The sequence below is a fragment of the Marmota monax genome, unplaced genomic scaffold, assembly GCF_021218885.2.
Source record: "Marmota monax isolate L192 unplaced genomic scaffold, Marmota_monax_Labrador192_F-V1.1 WCK01_AAM20220418_F8-fsc00102, whole genome shotgun sequence".
Lineage (NCBI taxonomy): Eukaryota > Metazoa > Chordata > Mammalia > Rodentia > Sciuridae > Marmota > Marmota monax.
In genome coordinates this window covers 4,338,375-4,354,597 of record NW_026692494.1, presented here as the reverse complement: position 1 = coordinate 4,354,597, position 16,223 = coordinate 4,338,375, and the positions used below count along the sequence as shown (strand labels likewise).

General features: G+C 61.3%; 1 protein-coding gene across 2 annotated transcripts; it reads left to right on the top strand.

Annotated features, from left to right (window-relative positions):
• The first annotated feature begins 1,480 nt into the window (after positions 1 to 1,480).
• Yju2 (YJU2 splicing factor homolog) lies at positions 1,481 to 14,442 on the top strand. 2 transcript variants are annotated; one of them, XR_006851606.2, is made up of 9 exons: positions 1,481 to 1,625; positions 3,120 to 3,220; positions 4,415 to 4,559; positions 5,938 to 6,072; positions 7,081 to 7,262; positions 8,354 to 8,474; positions 9,942 to 10,059; positions 10,226 to 10,477; positions 10,967 to 11,082. XR_006851606.2 is itself a non-coding variant. In XM_046444082.2 (8 exons), exons 1-8 carry the CDS (start codon positions 1,602 to 1,604, stop codon positions 11,077 to 11,079), a joined length of 939 nt encoding a protein of 312 aa, XP_046300038.1. In that variant the 5' UTR covers positions 1,483 to 1,601; the 3' UTR covers positions 11,080 to 14,442. The 2 variants fall into 2 exon arrangements, 1 of the variants encoding a protein (XP_046300038.1); XM_046444082.2 differs by lacking the exon at positions 10,226 to 10,477 and having other exon boundaries at positions 1,483 to 1,625; positions 10,967 to 14,442.
• The last annotated feature ends 1,781 nt before the right edge of the window (positions 14,443 to 16,223 follow it).

Sequence of the window (16,223 nt, the reverse complement as noted above, 5' to 3'; positions counted from 1 at the left end):
AGCACCTCCATTCACTCAGGTAAGAACCAGAGAGGACTCAGCCCCAGGCCCTGCCCTTGAGATGAACCCGAGATGAGAAAATTGCAGAAGGGCACAAACACAGCAAGTCTCCCTGCCCAGGGGGCCAGCTCTGGACACAGACCAGGGCCTGGGGACATCAAGGGGTGGGGGGCAGACTTCTGCCTGGAATGCTTCGGCAGAATCCGTGTGGTTCAGGGCTTGTTCCACTCCCCTCCTAAGGCTGCCCAGAAGCAGGAGTCACCAGGGAAGGGTAAACCTGAGGAGCCTACAGGGAGCCAGGCCCTGAAGGTCAGAGAAAGGGCGTGGGTCTTGGTCTCCTGGTGCCACCGGGGGAGGCCGAGTCCCGGGCAGGCAGAGTAGAGCTCCAGACACCTAGCCCTCATCTCTGGACCTGTGAACACGGTCCCTGCCACAACCAAGAAAGCCTTGGACTGGAAAGTGCTTTTGGTTCTTCTGGGTTGACACCAGCCGTGGACTCAAAAGTGTGGTTAAGATGAAAGATCTTTCATTAAGTCGATGACATTTAGGGGCTGGGCGGTGGCTCGGTGGCAGAGCGCTTGCCTGGCAGGTGAGAGGTCCTGGATCCGATTCTCAGCACCACATATAAGTAAATAAAATTAAGGTCCATTGACAACTAAAAACATCTTTTAAAAATTAATGAAGATTAAGGGGAGTTACCCTGAATTACGTGGCTGCACAAAGGCCCTTCTAAGGCAGAGGCCACGGTGGCAGCGGGAACGGGGGGGGGGGGCATTCGGGCACACGGCCTCTCCGAGGGCACCAGCCCTGCCCCTCCACGCCGGCCCGCCGACCACGAGGTCGCCTGCGCGGCTCCACCACCAGCAGCAAGTGGTCACTCGCCAAGGCCACGCAGGCCGCTCCTCCCACGCTTCAACGTCGCCCTGGGTCGCTCCCCCGCGCCAGGCAGCGGTCGGTGGCGGGGTCTCGGTCCACGCCGCGGCGGGCGGCGACTCACGACGAACAGGGCCCGGAGGCCAAACCCGGGGCCGCCGCAGAGGGCCCTCGCATGGACCCGCCGCGGCCAGAACCGCGCCGACCCTGCTCCTGCGCGTCTCGACTCCCCCGGGGCCGAACCCGGGTCCGCAGGGCGGGGGCCGCGGGCGTGGAGCGCACAGAACGCGGAGCCACCGGGCCCCGCACGAGCGCCGCGGCCGGAGCCCGGCGCCGGGCCGGGGGCGCCGAACACACGCTACACACTTTGCCGAGTCAAAGAGTGAACGGCGGCGTCCCCGGCCCGCCACGCCGCGCCGGGACAGAACCGCAGAGCAGCTGCCGACGTCCGGAGGGCGCAGCACCTCCTCCAACTTCTCAGACCTACACCGACCCCAGAACCTTTATTTCGCGCCACCGAAGTTGGAACTCCGGAGGGAAGATAGGAGGACTCGAAGCTTGATAGGCTGCAGTCAGAGCCAATGAGAAAGGCAAGCTGTGTAGGTTGCCGTCAGTAATAGAAGCCGAAGGAAGTGACGTAAGCGGAAGTGCAAGCATAATCAGAGAAGCTCCATAAATAACGAATCTAACCCCTTGTCTGGAACTAGCGAGACGAGAAGGCGGCAAAGATGTCGGAGCGCAAAGTTTTAAACGTAAGTATTCGGCAACCAGGGCTTTCCATCTGGCGCGGGACACCGGGGGACTCCGGGGGAGGTGGACTTCCTGTAATTTCCTTTTGGAACTTTTTCGCCCCCTTCAACGGCCTTCCGCGGGGAGGGGCTTCCGAAACCCCTCCCAATCGCCGTCCTTGGGTGGTGGGCGTTCGCGAAGCCTCGCCTTCTGGGGGCGGAGCTTGCAATCATCATCCAATCCCCTCGCTAGACTGGGATTTCCGCGGGAGGAGACTGTTCTGCACCACCACGTTCGGCGAGAGCCCTGCCCCTCTTGGTGGCTCTAGCCAATCCTGTTCCTTGGAAGGGTTAGGCTTTGCCACATTGGCTCTGCAAGTGGGGGACTGTCCCCAAGTCCTCAGTTCCCCCCTATCTGTTGAGGGGACATTAGAAGTCTGTTAGTCCATGTACCTACACTTCAAGACACCAGTTTTCTCCAGAGTTATGTCAACAATATCTGATTTCTGAGTAGATGAAGCAAGGAAGGTTCAGTTTCCTCCTCTGTAAAATAGGCACATTTTGCTCTCTGGTAGAATCTTTGCTAGGGTTCCTCGAGGTGAGGGAGACAGGGCACTCTGTGGTTCTTGAGGTTCACTAGGTGCTCACAGGAAGCGCCTTATTTTCTGATAGTGCAGTGGAGTTATTTTTGTAACCCAAACTGGCTATCCTATTTCTCAGCTCCATTCCTGTGCAGAAAGCAGTTACAAGGGCAGGCATGAGGCTGCTGTCTTTAAAGTTTGCTTTCAGCTATGTTCAGTGGTGCACGCCTATGATCCCAGCAACTTGGGAGGCTGAGGCAGGAGGAAGGCAAGTTAGAGGGCAGCCTGGGCAACTCAGTAAGATCCTGTCAAAATAAAAAGTCGAGGGGAGGGAGTGTGCACCTCAGTGGTAGAGGTCTTGCCTAGCATGTGTGAGGCCCTGGGAGCCGTTCCCCACACTGCAGAAAGGGGGGAAACCAAGGGCAAAAAGAAAGAAGAGGCTGCTTGCCAGTTTTTTCTTGGCTGGTGTCTGGGAGCTTGAATTTCGGGATGGTTCCCTGATGACAGTGGCTCTCGGTACCTGTGCTGTTTGTGCCAACAATGTGGTTGATGCTGAACCCCGGTGCTTTTGTGGGAGCCTGGAATCTTGGCACACGCTGGGCAGAAGGGGCAGCCGTGGGTCTGGGAGATTCCCTGGTAGACTCATTTTGCGCATATTGTCCCAACTCATCGTGGTATTCCATGCATCTTGTGACTGCTTGAAGAAGGTTCTGGAAACTTGTCTGCACCACCCACCTGACCTCCCCTCCAGGACGTGGGCTGATGGTTCTTGGAATCCTTTGGTGTGATAAACCTTGGCAGTGAGGGATGCCCTCCGGGGAGGATGCCCTCCAGTCCCCAGCCCTGGGATGCTCTTGCCCTGACGAGGTTCCCAGGCCCCTTACCTCTGCTCACAGCCTGCCTCCATGTCTGAAAGACACTTCCTTCCTCTCCACAGAAATACTACCCTCCAGACTTCGACCCTTCAAAGATCCCCAAACTCAAGCTCCCCAAGGACCGGCAGTACGTAGTGCGGTTGATGGCCCCGTTCAACATGAGGTGAGTGTCCTGCGGGGCCACCCCATTCACAGAAGATGGATAGGGTGACCACCTCCACAGAGCTGGCCCGTCCCCGGGTGCAGCCCAGGTCCCCAGCCCAGGCTTAGACATCAACCCAGTGAGCCCGCAGCCTCTCAGTGCCTCCCTGCCCTGCCCTTTCGAGGTTCAACTCCCTGACCGCTTAGAGCCCCAGCGGAATCCGCCATGTCCACCCTTAGTGCAGGTGTGAAGACACAGAGGGCTGCACCTTCAGCTCTGCGGCCCCATCAGTCAGGCCTTTGCTGCCTCAGGGCCTTTGCAGGAGCCACAGTCTGTCTGAAGCTGCCGTGGGCTGGCCTCACCCCACCGTGACCCACCAGCTCAGCCATCACCCTCCTACAGCACCTGGATCTTGCCCTTTCTCCCCCTTTCAAATTACTAAATTTAGTTAACTCTGGGTCGCACAGTGTTCACATTCCAGCGTACCTGGAATCCCAGACACCTGTCAGTCAGGACACCTTGGGGCACTGGGATGGAGAATGTCTTCACGTGTCAGGGACTGGATCGTTTTCTGTCTCTGTCACTCCCTCCTTTAGCAGTCTTTATCAGGCCCCATTTGTCAGCGCCAGTGTGTACACAGGTGCCGGGGACAACCCTGGGACCCACAGTCTGTGGGAAGTGGAGGTGATAGGTCATCGGGTGGATGCACACAGGGCGCATGTGGACGTGCTCATCAGGCAGGAGAGGGAGGGCCTCTTAACTGGGGTCAGCAGAGAAATGTCAAAAGAAGCACCAATGGAATTGAGGGCTGAGGAAGAAGGTGTCACAGGTGTGGGAACTGCAAGCAAAGGCCCTGAGGTAGGACCAAGACGGAGGTGCTTGTAGGAAGAAAAGGAGGCGGGGGTGCTGGGGGGAGCCCAGGGCCGTAGTGGAAGGGTGGCAGGAGCTCTGTCAGCCTCTGCCTGGCGACCTGGATGTCTTTGAGCACAGGCTTGTTCCAGGAAGGTCGGGCAGGCTGACCTCCCCAGGCTGGGTGCTCCCCAAGGAGGCAGCCTGTGGTCAGAGGTCCAGCTACAGGGGCGAGGAGAGCGGCAGGGGGGCCGGGCCTCGGAGGGAGGGAGCCCCGCCTCTGAGGCACTCGCTGCACACACACACACACACACACACAAGGGGGGGGGTGGCAGTCTGCCGCAGTGCGAGTCCCCATGCTCCCAGGTGTAAGACGTGCGGAGAGTACATCTACAAGGGCAAGAAGTTCAATGCTCGCAAGGAGACGGTGCAGAACGAGGTCTACCTGGGCCTGCCCATCTTCAGGTTCTATATCAAGTGCACGCGCTGCCTGGCCGAGATCACTTTCAAGGTAGGGCCGGCCACCGCACCTGCTCCCCCCCCCCCAGGGAAACCCCTTTACAGTTCATCCCAGAAGCAGGAGGGCCTGGGGAGGGGACCGCGGAGCAGCTGAGGCAGCCCAGGTGGAATCGGGGACCCGAGGCAGACGCTGCTGGGGGCCTCCACAGGCCGCAGAGACACACTTTGCTTTTGGTCATCACCTTAAGGATTTGGGGACAGGATGAGGAGAACTTTTTGTGGTGTTGGGGATTGAGCCCAGGGCCTTGGGCATGCGAGACGAGCGCTCCACCACTGAGCTGTGTCCCCAGCCCCGAGGGGCACCCTTGGACACTGTTGTCCATACTCTGCAGTGTCTGAGGGTTTGGCAGTGGTTTCTTTTTGTTGTTCTTGTTTGTTTGTGTTTCTGCTTTGTTTTTTTGCAATTAATTTTTTTTTTTACTTAAATGAACAAAAAGTACATTTTTAGAAATTATACGTTTTGGGGCTGGGGTTGTGGCTCAGCGGTAGAGCACTCACCTCGCATGTGCGAGACCCTGGGTTCGATCCTCAGCACCACATAAAAATAAATAAGTGAAATAAAGGTGTTGTGTCCAACTATAACTAAAAAATAAATATTTTTTTAAAAATTATACATTTTAAGCCAGGCACAGTGGTGCACTTAGCAACTCAGGAGGACTCCTGTTCTTCCACTGTCCTGAGCAACTTAGCAAGACCCTATCTCAAAATCAAAAATAAAAAGGGCTGGGGATGTGGCTCAGTGGTCAAGCACCTCTGGGTCAATCTGTGGTACTAAAAAAGAGAAAAATGGATTTTAACCTGAATTCTGAAGGTCATGAATATAAACACGCATGTGTTTTTCAAAGACCAACAGACTGTGGCCTCAACCCTTTATAACAAGACACCTGTCTTAACCCTTTATACTGATGCCTGTGTGGACGTGGACTAAGAACAGAATCCACACAGCACTGCCTTCCTGAAAAGTCCCGCCGTCGCCCGCCGCCACCTGCCCAGCCAGTTTACAGTTAACAGTTTACGTTCCACAGCTGAATCCTTGCGTTTAGAGCAAACAGATCTATTCTCTAGAAGCAGTTGAATTAATTGGGAAAGTCACATTTTTTCCTTCATCCTTAATGGTCATATGAGAAGTCGCAACTATACTTATCAACGGGAACACAAAAACAAACCAGCCCGTTCCCAGAAACATGCTGCGCTCCTCCAGAGGATGGGCGCCTTGTACCATCCACCTCAGTAGGGCCTTGCCTTTGCCGGAGTCAGGGGAGGGCGCAGCAGATGGGGAAGAGTTAAGCCCGTGAGCGGGGAGCAGCCCGGTCTGCCCGCCTGGTGCCCTGGCACCCAGGCTGCCGCCGACTCCTGCCTGCTCCTCCCAGACAGACCCTGAAAACACCGACTACACCATGGAGCACGGGGCCACGCGGAACTTCCAGGCGGAGAAACTCCTGGAGGAGGAGGAGAAGCGGGTGCAGAAGGAGAGGGAGGACGAGGAGCTGAACAACCCCATGAAGGTGGGTGCGCTGGCGGGGGCGGGGCCGGGGTGGTGGTGGACGGAGCCACCTGCTGATCCACGCCCTGCGCATGGGGCCTGGGCTGTGGTGAGGAAGGAGCCTCCTCCCTCGGCCTGGGGCCTGTCACTGTGCACAGCTGTCCTCGCCCAGGGGCTCTCCAGGGGGACTTGGTCTGCCACCCGCCCCTCTAATCGAGTCTAGACAGGACAACTCGGAGCAGCACGGAGGTCACCAGGGGGGAAAGCAAGCAGGTGGCCTCTGGGAGCCAGGAAAGCCAGAAGAGGAAGGGGCCCCGGGCCTTCACCCCGGAGGAGTCCCTGCAGTGGGGCTGGGCCTGCAGCCTGTGGGCAGCCAGGGAGGCCCGTGAGATGACCAGGGCACTCCTGACCCCCAGCCAGGAGGCCAGGAGGCAGTGCTGCCGGAGCCCCAAGTTACCCAGCAGGAGAGAAGAGGGGGCAGGAGCTGGTCCGCAGAGGACAGGTGCTTCCCGGAGCCCGTCAGGCCACTCAGGCCAGGGCTGTAACGACCGGAACTCCCGCTCTGGGACCTGGGGAAGCCGTGTGCGCTCTGGGCCTCTGGGTCCCCGTGCGTAAGGCTGTTCTGCCCCTGCTCCGGGGAGGACCCAGGGGAACGTGTGGGTGTTCTTTACGGCCACCCGGGTGCAGTTCCACAGGGCAGGCCTGGCCGGCCACACGGCCAACAGCACCCAGGCAGCGTCCCCCGCCGGTTGTGCTGGCCGCCAAGTCCCCTGGGTGGCCCAGTCCCTGAGCCTGGCTGCTTTGGAGAGGTTGGGAACCTCGGCCCGGACCCTGGAGCAGGTGCCGGTTGTCCTGTACCCATGGCCCTCAAGGAAGGTGCCAGGCTGGACCCGGCTTCTCTGGGGCCGGCTTTGGCGGTCACTCCCCGAACCTCGGGGTTCCCGAAGACCTGAGGGGACCTCCTGAGTGGAGGGGCGCCCAGGGTGGTGGCCAGGCCGGGCGGGCGTGGCCTTGACGCCGGGTGCCGCAGGTGCTGGAGAACCGCACCAAGGACTCCAAGCTGGAGATGGAGGTGCTGGAGAACCTGCAGGAGCTGAAGGAGCTCAACCAGCGCCAGGCGCACGTGGACTTCGAGGCCATGCTGCGGCAGCACCGCCTGTCGGAGGAGGAGCGCCGGCGGCGGCAGCAGGAGGAGGACGAGCAGGAGACCGCGTGAGTGTCCCGCCCCCGTGCCCCCGGCACCCCCCCCTTCCTGGGGCCACCGTCCCTCGTGGTCTCTCATGGCATCTGTCCTCGGGGTCCTCGAGCCCACTGTGCTCCGCCGTCCCCTGGGGTCCCCAGCTCAGCACCGGCTGTCCCCGGCCGTGGGTTTGGTTTTCTTGTGGGATGGTCTCTGGTGCTGGGCAGGCGCTGGGCCACCGAGCCACACCCTCGGCTGTGGTGTTGGGTGGCGGGTCGCAGAGCAGAGCCACCTGCTGGAGACGGCGCGGGGACTGGGGAGCCCGGGCAGGGCTCCGGGAGTCTTCCAGGGGTCACTCAGTCCGCTCGGTTTCCCCACAGTGAGCTGTGGTGGCAGAGCAGAGGTCACTGCGGGCTGGCAGAGACCCTTTCTTGTCCTGGGGAGCCACACAGGTCCCCAAGGCCCCCCAGGCCCCCCACATCCCCCAGGCCCCCCTGGGCCCCCCAGGTCCTCCCTCAGGCCCCTCAGGCTCCCCAGCAGCCAGGCTCCAGGGAGAGCAGCGCGGAGCAGGAACTGCACCCAGGGTTGAGGCCCAGCACCCCTGTGGGGAGGGGAGCCCCCAGCCGTATTCTGGGGTCACAGCCGCAGGCCTCCTGGGTCAGTGCCTGACCCCTGACCACCGTGCGCCTTCTGTAACTTTGCTCCATTGCTGGTCGGTCCTGTCCTGTAGCTGTGTCTCTGTCCCCCTGGGCCTTGGGTGGGGTCAGAGCACAGCAGGGCTTGGTGGCACCTGGCGCAGGCAGTGGTCACTCTGCCACAGCCAGCTACTTACCTGGCACTTGCCCCCTGCCCTGCCTTGGCAGCTGGTGTGGCCATCAGCGGGTCCAGGGCTGAGGCCAGTGTCCAGGCAGTCCCGAATAGTCCCCAACCAGGGCTGGAGCCCAGACGCGCTGACCTCAGTGTCCAGGCACCTGGCCACTCACCCCTCAGGGAGCGGGGGGGGGGGTGAGCCTCAACACGTGGTGCGCCCTTCCCACGTCCGTCTGGCAGGGACAGTAGAGCCCTGGCAGGGGGTCCTGGCCGAGTCCCCTGCGGAGCACCCCCAGCCCTGACCTTCCCACAGGGCCTTGCTGGAGGAAGCGCGGAGGCGACGGCTGCTGGAGGACTCAGACTCTGAGGAAGAGGCCGCGCCCGCCCCGCCCCGGCCCGCGCTGCGGCCCCAGCCCACCGCCATCCTGCACGAGGTGAGCCCCGGGCCCCCTGCCGCAGTGCTGCGGGACGGGGAGCCCGGGCAGCTGGGCGGCCCTGGAAGGCTGGGCAGCTGGCACTGCAGGTGCTCCGGCCGCCTCAGGCCCTGTGCCATGCGCCAACTGTTGCTGAAACCGGGTGACGAGTGGCAGGTCTGCTGTCCCCTCCCTGCTGAGCCTGGGAAGCTGGGCAGAGTGGACACTGAGGTTTGCTTCTGGTCACAAGCCAGTCCCCTGGGCAGTCAGGACTTCTGGGCAGCTCTGCTGGCCCTACTGAGCCATTCAGGGGCTCAGGCTCCCGGTGGCTCCTAGAGTGTCTCTTGGAGCGGCTGTCCCTGTCCAGGTGGCCCAGGTGACCCAGGTGGCCCGTGGCACCGCGTTGCAGCTGAGGGGAAGCAGGGAATGGGGGCTCCCCCAGACCTGGGTGCGGCCCACCATGGCCCCCAACATCCCCCTGGACCAGAACACGGTCTCCAGGCTGAGTCTAGCTGCGAGGGAGGCTGGGAGGAGGCTGGCTAGCTGACTGGGCTGACCGCACCGCTAACTGGACAGGAGGGAAGAACAGAGCCTTGTGGGCAGCCAGGTCCAGCGCTAGCCACTGGGCAGACCTCAGGTGACAGCAGTTCCAACTGCGCGGACATTTGCTTCTCCCTCCTCACACTCAGGAGGCCCTGGGTTCTGCCCAGCACAGAAGGTCAAAGAGCTCTGGCCCCCGCTGCTGCCCCCTGCTGTTGCCCACCCACCGCCACCGTCCAGGGCCTGGGGTCCTGCTCCTGCAACCCCTCCCCTCTGCTGGCCCCTCCTCATCCCTCAGGGTCCCTCAGCACCACCGATGCCCCCAGCACCTTTGGGAGTGCTGTCCCACTGCCTGCCTCGGGGGACGGTGCTGGGCACACCTGAGCTGGACGTCTGCCTGTCCCGCGCCCCTCGCTGTCCCGCCCCAGCTGCTGCCCGCAGGGCCTCAGTCCCATGGTTGCCAGTTCTGTTTAAACACGGGGACAGGGCCCCGGGGTGGGTGAAGAGTCCTGCTGAGCCCCTTCCTGCCCCCTCCTGGGCAGGGCCTCCGTTTCCACTGGACCCTCAGACATGGTGACTGGCGCCCAGGGAGTGGCAGGAACCCTGTGGGGGGCAGCGGACAAGCGTGGCGACAGGACCTAGCCGCCCATGGGGCCAGGCAGACAGCTAACAGGCAGCCAGGGCGGTGGGCACTCGGGCCTCCGAGAGACACTTGACGGGTCTTGAGGGACGAGTCGGAGCTCGCCAGGGCAGGAGGAGGGAAGGGGCGTCAGGGAGGAGTGGGCGAGAAGCCGAGGTGCCAACGGGGTGTGAGGGGAGGAGGCGCAGGACGCCACACCCAGCCTAGGGCCACGGCTCGCCAGGTGACAGCAGGGCAGGGGCTGGGGCAGGGAGCCCAGAGAGGGACTGGACTGGGGCAGGCCACTCACGAGTCCGGTCACCCTACAGGCCCCGAAGGCCAAGAGGAAGGCAGAGAGCGCGGGCAGGGCCCAGCTGTCGGGCCTGGTCGTGGTGAAGAAGACGAAGACGGCCGCAGCGGGGAGCACGGGGCAGGGCCCCAGCCCAGGTGAGGTCCCCAGAGCTGGGCGCAGTGCCTCCCGCCGCCCCGGTTGGCAGCAGTGCCCTTACGGTTCTAGAAGCTTCATGTGGGGTGGGGCGCGGCCTGTCCGCCACAGGGGCCAGTTACTGGACCAGGGGAGAAGGGCTGGGGCTCATTTTTCCTTTAATTACAGATGGAAGTGGCCCCTCAGGGCCCAAGGCCCGGGCTGCATGTGGCTCTGCTGCAGCGCTGGGCAGGCCCGGGGAGGCCGGCCTCCCTCCCTGCACCTCACACACAAGATCCAAGTCACACAGCAGCTTATAAGATAAGGCCCGTGGCCCGCCACCCCTGTCTTCAGATGTCACGGTCCCCTGCGGACCCCTGGCAGGTGTTCACAGCTGCATGGCCCCCAGCCCACATCAGCTCCTGAGGTGGAGAATCGTGGGTGAGACGGGTCGAGGGGCTGAGCCACCTGGCTGCCCACCCTGGCCTCCCGCCTGCTTACCTGGCCTGCGCCAAGGGACCCCCACCCGCCTCTTTCCTGTCCTTTAAAATTCAAGCAGAAATGTGGCACGGCTGGCGGGAAGCTGGCGGGCACTCCCTGGTGGGACGTCCGGGCGCCATGAGCCACTGTGGCCAGTCCCATGTTGCCCCTTCAGCCAGATGCGCAGGTGGCCTCACCTGGAGCCGCGAAGCAGGGTGGACAGTGGGCCCGGTCCCTGCCCGCTCTGTCACAGTGGCTCAACTTGGACATGGAGCCGTCTCCATTCAGCAGTGCGTTCACCTGCCAGGGCAGGTGTCCGCGGGCCACAGGCTGGAGGCCAGGTGGCCGAGTCCCCTCCAGGCGCCCTCCACAGGCTGGGCCACGCCACCTGTGCCCTGAGCCTCACCAGGCTCTCAGGACTGTGGGGCTGAGCCTCTCCTGTCCCCACAGGTGCCTCGGAGAGCAAGAAGACCACAGACCCTGCACCCCGCACGCCTGGCACCTCCTCCCTGAGCCAGCTGGGCGCGTACGGGGACAGTGGGGACAGCGACGGCAGCAACTGAGAGCCCCACCCAGGCCCAGGGCATCTCAGGTCTCGGTGCGGCCGTCCGAGGCGGGAGCTGCTCATGGTCTGGGCAGGAGGCTGCACACGACCTGGGCCACGGGCAGCAGCAGCAGCGTCACCCAGGCCGAGGGCCAGCCAGGCTGCGGGGGACTCGGTTTCTCTGCCACCTGCAGCGGCCCTGCGGCACCTCAGGTTCCTTCCCACCTGCAGGGTCCAGGGTTGAGCTCCTGCAAGCCCAGCGCCCGCGGCCTCCCGGCCTCTTCCCGGGCAGGTCTGAGGGCAGCCGTGTTCTGGGATGGGGGCGTCCTTCCCTACTTGGCTCCCTCCCTCGCCCCCTAGAACTGTCTAGAACCAATAAAAGGGCCTTGCCGCACTGGCCAGGCACCTTCTCTCTGCCAGGATCTAGCAGGGTTTGGGGTGGCCCCGGGCTCCGCGGGCCCCGCGTACCACTGTTGGTGCCCGGATCCCGCGTCTGCTCCTTTGCTGTCGCTGCAGCGCCGCGCCTGAGGTCGGGCCCTTTATAAAGAAGTTGGTTTGGCTCACAGCCCCCGAGGCTTGGCTCTGGCAAGGGCCACCGTAACCGCGTTGCCTAGCGGGTGGCATCACATGTGGCAGCAGTGGGTGCCAGAGGGACAGGTCACTCGGTGAGCCGGGAGCAGAGCTGGGGAGGCCCGGCTCACCGTGGGGTGGCCCAGGTCTGGGAGACAGCAGTTCCTTCCAAGGACCGCCCTGTGACCAGCCACCTCCACCCTCCCTGCTCAGGGACGCTCCCCACACCTGAGCCACACCCAACCACAGCAGCATCCCTCCCCGGGACAGGTGTCCCCTGCTCAGTGGCTGCCTGCTGGGGTGGGCCGGAGGTGGGACTGCACACGGGAAGGAGGTGCGTGCTGGTGGCTGGGGCGCCCCAGGGCAGAGGGGCTCGGAGCGGGGTGCTGGCGGCCCGGGAGGCCCCAGGTTCATCCCAGCACCACAAAAATAAACAAGTAAGTAGAAAAGGGGGAGAGGTGGGCCAGGCCTCGGGTGTGGCTTAGGGACGTCTCCGGGTTGGGCAAGGCCTGGGGCTGGCCCTGTCCCAATGTGACCTTATAAAGGGGGATTTGGAGCCAGGTGCAGTGACCACCCCTGCCACCCCGGCTACTCAGGAGGCCGAGGAGGAGGAGGAAGATGGCAAGTTGGCAGCCAGGCTGGGGGCTCCGTGGTGGAGCACCCCAGGTCCCCCCACCCCGTACCAAAAATAAAGGGAACTTGGACAGCAGGCGGGAGGACAGTGGGGGGGCGGGCCCTGAAGGGCACTGGGCTCCCAGAGCCTGGGGGAGGCATGAAGGACCCACTAGGTTCCAAGGGAGCCCACCCTGCTGGCCTCCACAGAGGGTAGCAGAAATGGGTCCCATGAGGCGCTCGCGGATGGGCGGAGGCCTCCCTGGGGGACACCTGGCCGTTCCCTTGTTTGCGACGCCTGACCCTCATGTGCGTGTTCCTCACATGCCATCTCCACCTCTGTCCTCTCTTCTGAGGACTCTTGAAAATGGAGACCGTCAGGAAGGACCTCCAAAGGATGGTTTGTGTTGCACTAACCGGGGACGGAGGGGCAGGGCCCTAGAGAGGGGGCTTAGCACAGCAGTGCAAAGGGCCTGGGGCAGGACCAGCCAGTGGAGCAGAGGAGCCCAGTGGGCTGGGGAGGGCTCCACGGGGTCTTGAGAGCTCGCCATGGCCTGTGTCTGCCCTGAGCCCGCGTTCCTCTGGTTGTGTGGGTGGTTGTACTTGGGGCCTGATGGCAGCGCTGTGCGGCCGAGACCTGGCACGGCACGTGTTGGAGACTGACGTGACTTGCCAAGGTTCCTTGTCCCCTGGGTACCCCTCGTCAGAGGGAGGAGCTGCACCCTCCTGAGGCAGGCTGCCTTGGGGACCAGCTGGGGCCCTTGGGGGCAGGGACGTCCCTTGGAGACTGGTATATGGGACTTGGAGCTTCTTGATGGCAGCCCCTGGAGACCCTGAGCAGGGCCGCCCGGCCAGGCCCGTCAAGGGTTCCTGGCTTTCAGAACCAGGAGGTGGGGCGTTGTTTGGTGCCCAGTTGGGGGACTGTGTCCTGGCTGCGGTGGGTCACTAGCGTGGTGGCTGGCCCCAACTCTGAACAGCTCTCCTCCTCGGGGGTGGCCACATGTCCCCGATTCTCTGGCTCCAGGAGCAGCTACTGGGAGACCCACCCCACTTCTCCAGCACCTGGGTGGCCTCACCCAGACGGGCACACTGACTGGGGTACACACTGACTGGCGTTTGGTGGTCGCGTTTCGGGAGGTGGGGTCTCCCTCCTGTGACTTCTCCATGTGGAGCCTCGTGGCCTCAGCCAGGCTCCCGGAGGGGAAGCCCAGGGAGGAAGGGCCACCTGAGACCCTCCCTCGGGGTCAGGGGCTGAAGCACTTTTATGGGAGGATGTCCCTGTGCTGGGACAGGGGCCCTGACATCCTGGGTGCCCGCAGACTTCTTTCAGGCAGATTCTGCAAGTGAGCACCCTTCAAGGAGGAGGGAGGGACGGTCCCTGAATGATTAGGGGACAGTGGGGGTGGCAAAGCAGCTCTGCAGATGGCTTCCTGGGAAGGCGCTCCAGGACCAGCCAGAGCTCCCTGACAAGGCCCCGGGGTGACAGTGGCAGCTGGTGACAGTCATTGGATGTGCGCGTCTTCTGTCTTCTGCATTCAGCAATGTTTAGCAGCTTCACATGTCTGCGGGGAGGGCTTGGCGCACCAGAGAGCATCCCAGCTCTAGAGGGTAGCTGCCAGCATCTCCCGACACACCACCGCCTCTCCCCCACGTCACGCCCACTGGCCAGCCTTTCCCAGGCCCTTGCTCTAAAGCACCCTTTTGCTTAAATTCTCGTTTTTCAGGCACTGGGGATTGAACCCAGCGGTAACCCACCACTGAGCCACTCCCAGCCCTTTTTTTTTTTGAGACAGTCTTGCTATGTTGCTGAGGCTGGCCTCAAGTTTGTGAACCTCCTGCCTCAGCCTCCTGAGTTACAGAGAATGTAGGTGTACACCACTGCACCTGGCTTCTCTGGTTTCTTTTGATTTATTCACACTTAACTTTTGCCAAGTTCATGGAGCATCTATTACTATTATTTATCTAACAGCACTAAATTTTAATCTGACCACATTCTAAACTGCAAAATTAAAAAAAATAGAAACAATACATATGAAAATGTAGTATAGTGGAGTTAATATAAAAATAAGGATTTTGTATGATGTATTCTATTACATTAGGTACAGTAATAAAATATAAGTCAAATAAATGCAAACTGCAACCACAGGCCAAATCTGGCCCTGGGTCTGTCTTTATAAATAAAGTTTTATTGACAGCCTGACCTGCCTACTTGTGTGCTCCTCCTTCCTGCCCCTCTGACCCCATGAGAGCTGAGAACCCGCAGGTAGTCACCGTGGGTCATCCAGCTCCTCGGATCCGCTCTGGTTCCCAGGCCTCCCAGGACGGGGGTCATGACAAGACTCCAGCCCTGTCCCTAGGCCCACTCTTTTCCTGCAGCTCCCCAGCCGTGGCCACCTGAGGACAAGCCCCAAAGCCCCACCCCTCTGCCGTGACTCTGTGGCCAGAGGGAGTGCAGAAGTCACTCAAGAGAGCAGGGCCAGCAGCACCGGAGATGCAGGACTCACCATTGAGGACCCTGGGCTGAGCTGCCTGTGAACCCCGTCACTCCTGTTCCCATTACAAGGTGGAGTCCATCTGCCCAGTTCACATGTGTTTATTGAGCACCTACTGTGCACCTGGTTCTGGTTTAGGCACTGGGGCCACAGCAGTGAAAACAGGCAAAGCCCCCTCCCGGAGAGTGGCTTTCTTCTTGGGAGGTGGGGGTGTAAGAGATCACGCGTCCAGATACAATAAACAAAAGAAAGCTGGGCACCTGGGATCCCAGCCCCTCAGGAGGCCGGGGCAGGAAGATGTCACCTTCCGGGCCAGCCTAGGCAACCTAGTGAGACCCTGTCTCAAAATAAAAGGGCTGAGGAGGCAGCCAGGGATAGAGCACTGCAAATTAAATAAATAAGATGGAAACAATAAATATGAATAAAATGTAACATAATTAATAGTATAAATCTAATAAATAAGTATTGTATACAATGTATTTTTATTGTATTAGGTACAATAATAAAAAATAAGTAAAATGAATGCTCCCTGGACAAGGGGGTAACCATGGTGAGAGCGAGGGGCTGAGGTGCAGGGGGCCTTCCGAGGTGCGTTCTGCCCGTGTATGTTTCAGTGCTGCATGACACCTTACTCCCAAATTCCCTGGCTTAAGGCAACAGAATCGCCAGTGTGGCTTCCGGGGATATCGGCAGGAAATCTGAAAGTAGAAAACACTGGGGCCAGGCACATGGCACACGCCCGCCATCCCAGAGACGTGGGAGGCTGAGGCAGGAGGATTGCAAGTTTGAGTCCAGCCTCAGCAACTTAGCAAGGCCCTGTCTCAAAATAAAAAAATAAAAAAGGCTGAGGATGTGGGTGGTTAAGCACCCCTGGGTTCAATCCTCAGTACAGAGCGGGCACACACACACACACACGCACACACACACACTAGGGGCCGCCCTGTGTCTATGGGAGGATCACTGGAACCCAGGAGTCCAAGGTCTGTCAGCCAAAACCAAAAGCGCTGGGTGAGACTGCGCGTGCTCGCCGGGGGGCACCTCCCTAGCACGCACGGATGGCTTCCATCGCCAGCTCCACTCACACAAAATGAGCCAGAGACACAGACAAGCTGCAGCCGGTGTCATCTGAAGGCTCGGCCGGGAAGGACTGGCCTCCATGTGGCCCACAGGACATTGCCCACACTTGCTTCCAAAGGCCCACAGAGAGGGCAGTGTCCCCACCAGCTCCACCGCAGCCCTGTGGTTAGGAGCAAGTGCCAGCCTCTCTCCAGCTCAAGCTGAGGACCGTGAGCACAGTGGGCAGCGCAGTGGAGGTCACACGAGGGTCTGCGTCAGGAGGTGGTGACCGGGTGATTGCCTCCTGCCCCAGCTGAAGCATCAGGCATCTGGCAGGTGCCCATGAGCCTCTGTGACTGAGTCACCCGGGGAAGGGACCCTGCCTCTGCCTGTCCACCCCTCCCATTCCTCCACACTGAGTTCCCCCAGGGAC

What these genes read in the sequence shown, in the direction of transcription:
- Yju2 (XM_046444082.2), top strand. Translation starts at nt 1,602, where the DNA reads ATGTCGGAGCGCAAAGTTTTAAAC. An exon ending in TGGCCGAGATCACTTTCAAG is followed by an intron (nt 4,560 to 5,937) that starts GTAGGGCCGGCC and finishes TGCTCCTCCCAG; the next exon opens with ACAGACCCTGAAAACACCGA. An exon ending in GAGGACGAGCAGGAGACCGC is followed by an intron (nt 7,263 to 8,353) that starts GTGAGTGTCCCG and finishes ACCTTCCCACAG; the next exon opens with GGCCTTGCTGGAGGAAGCGC.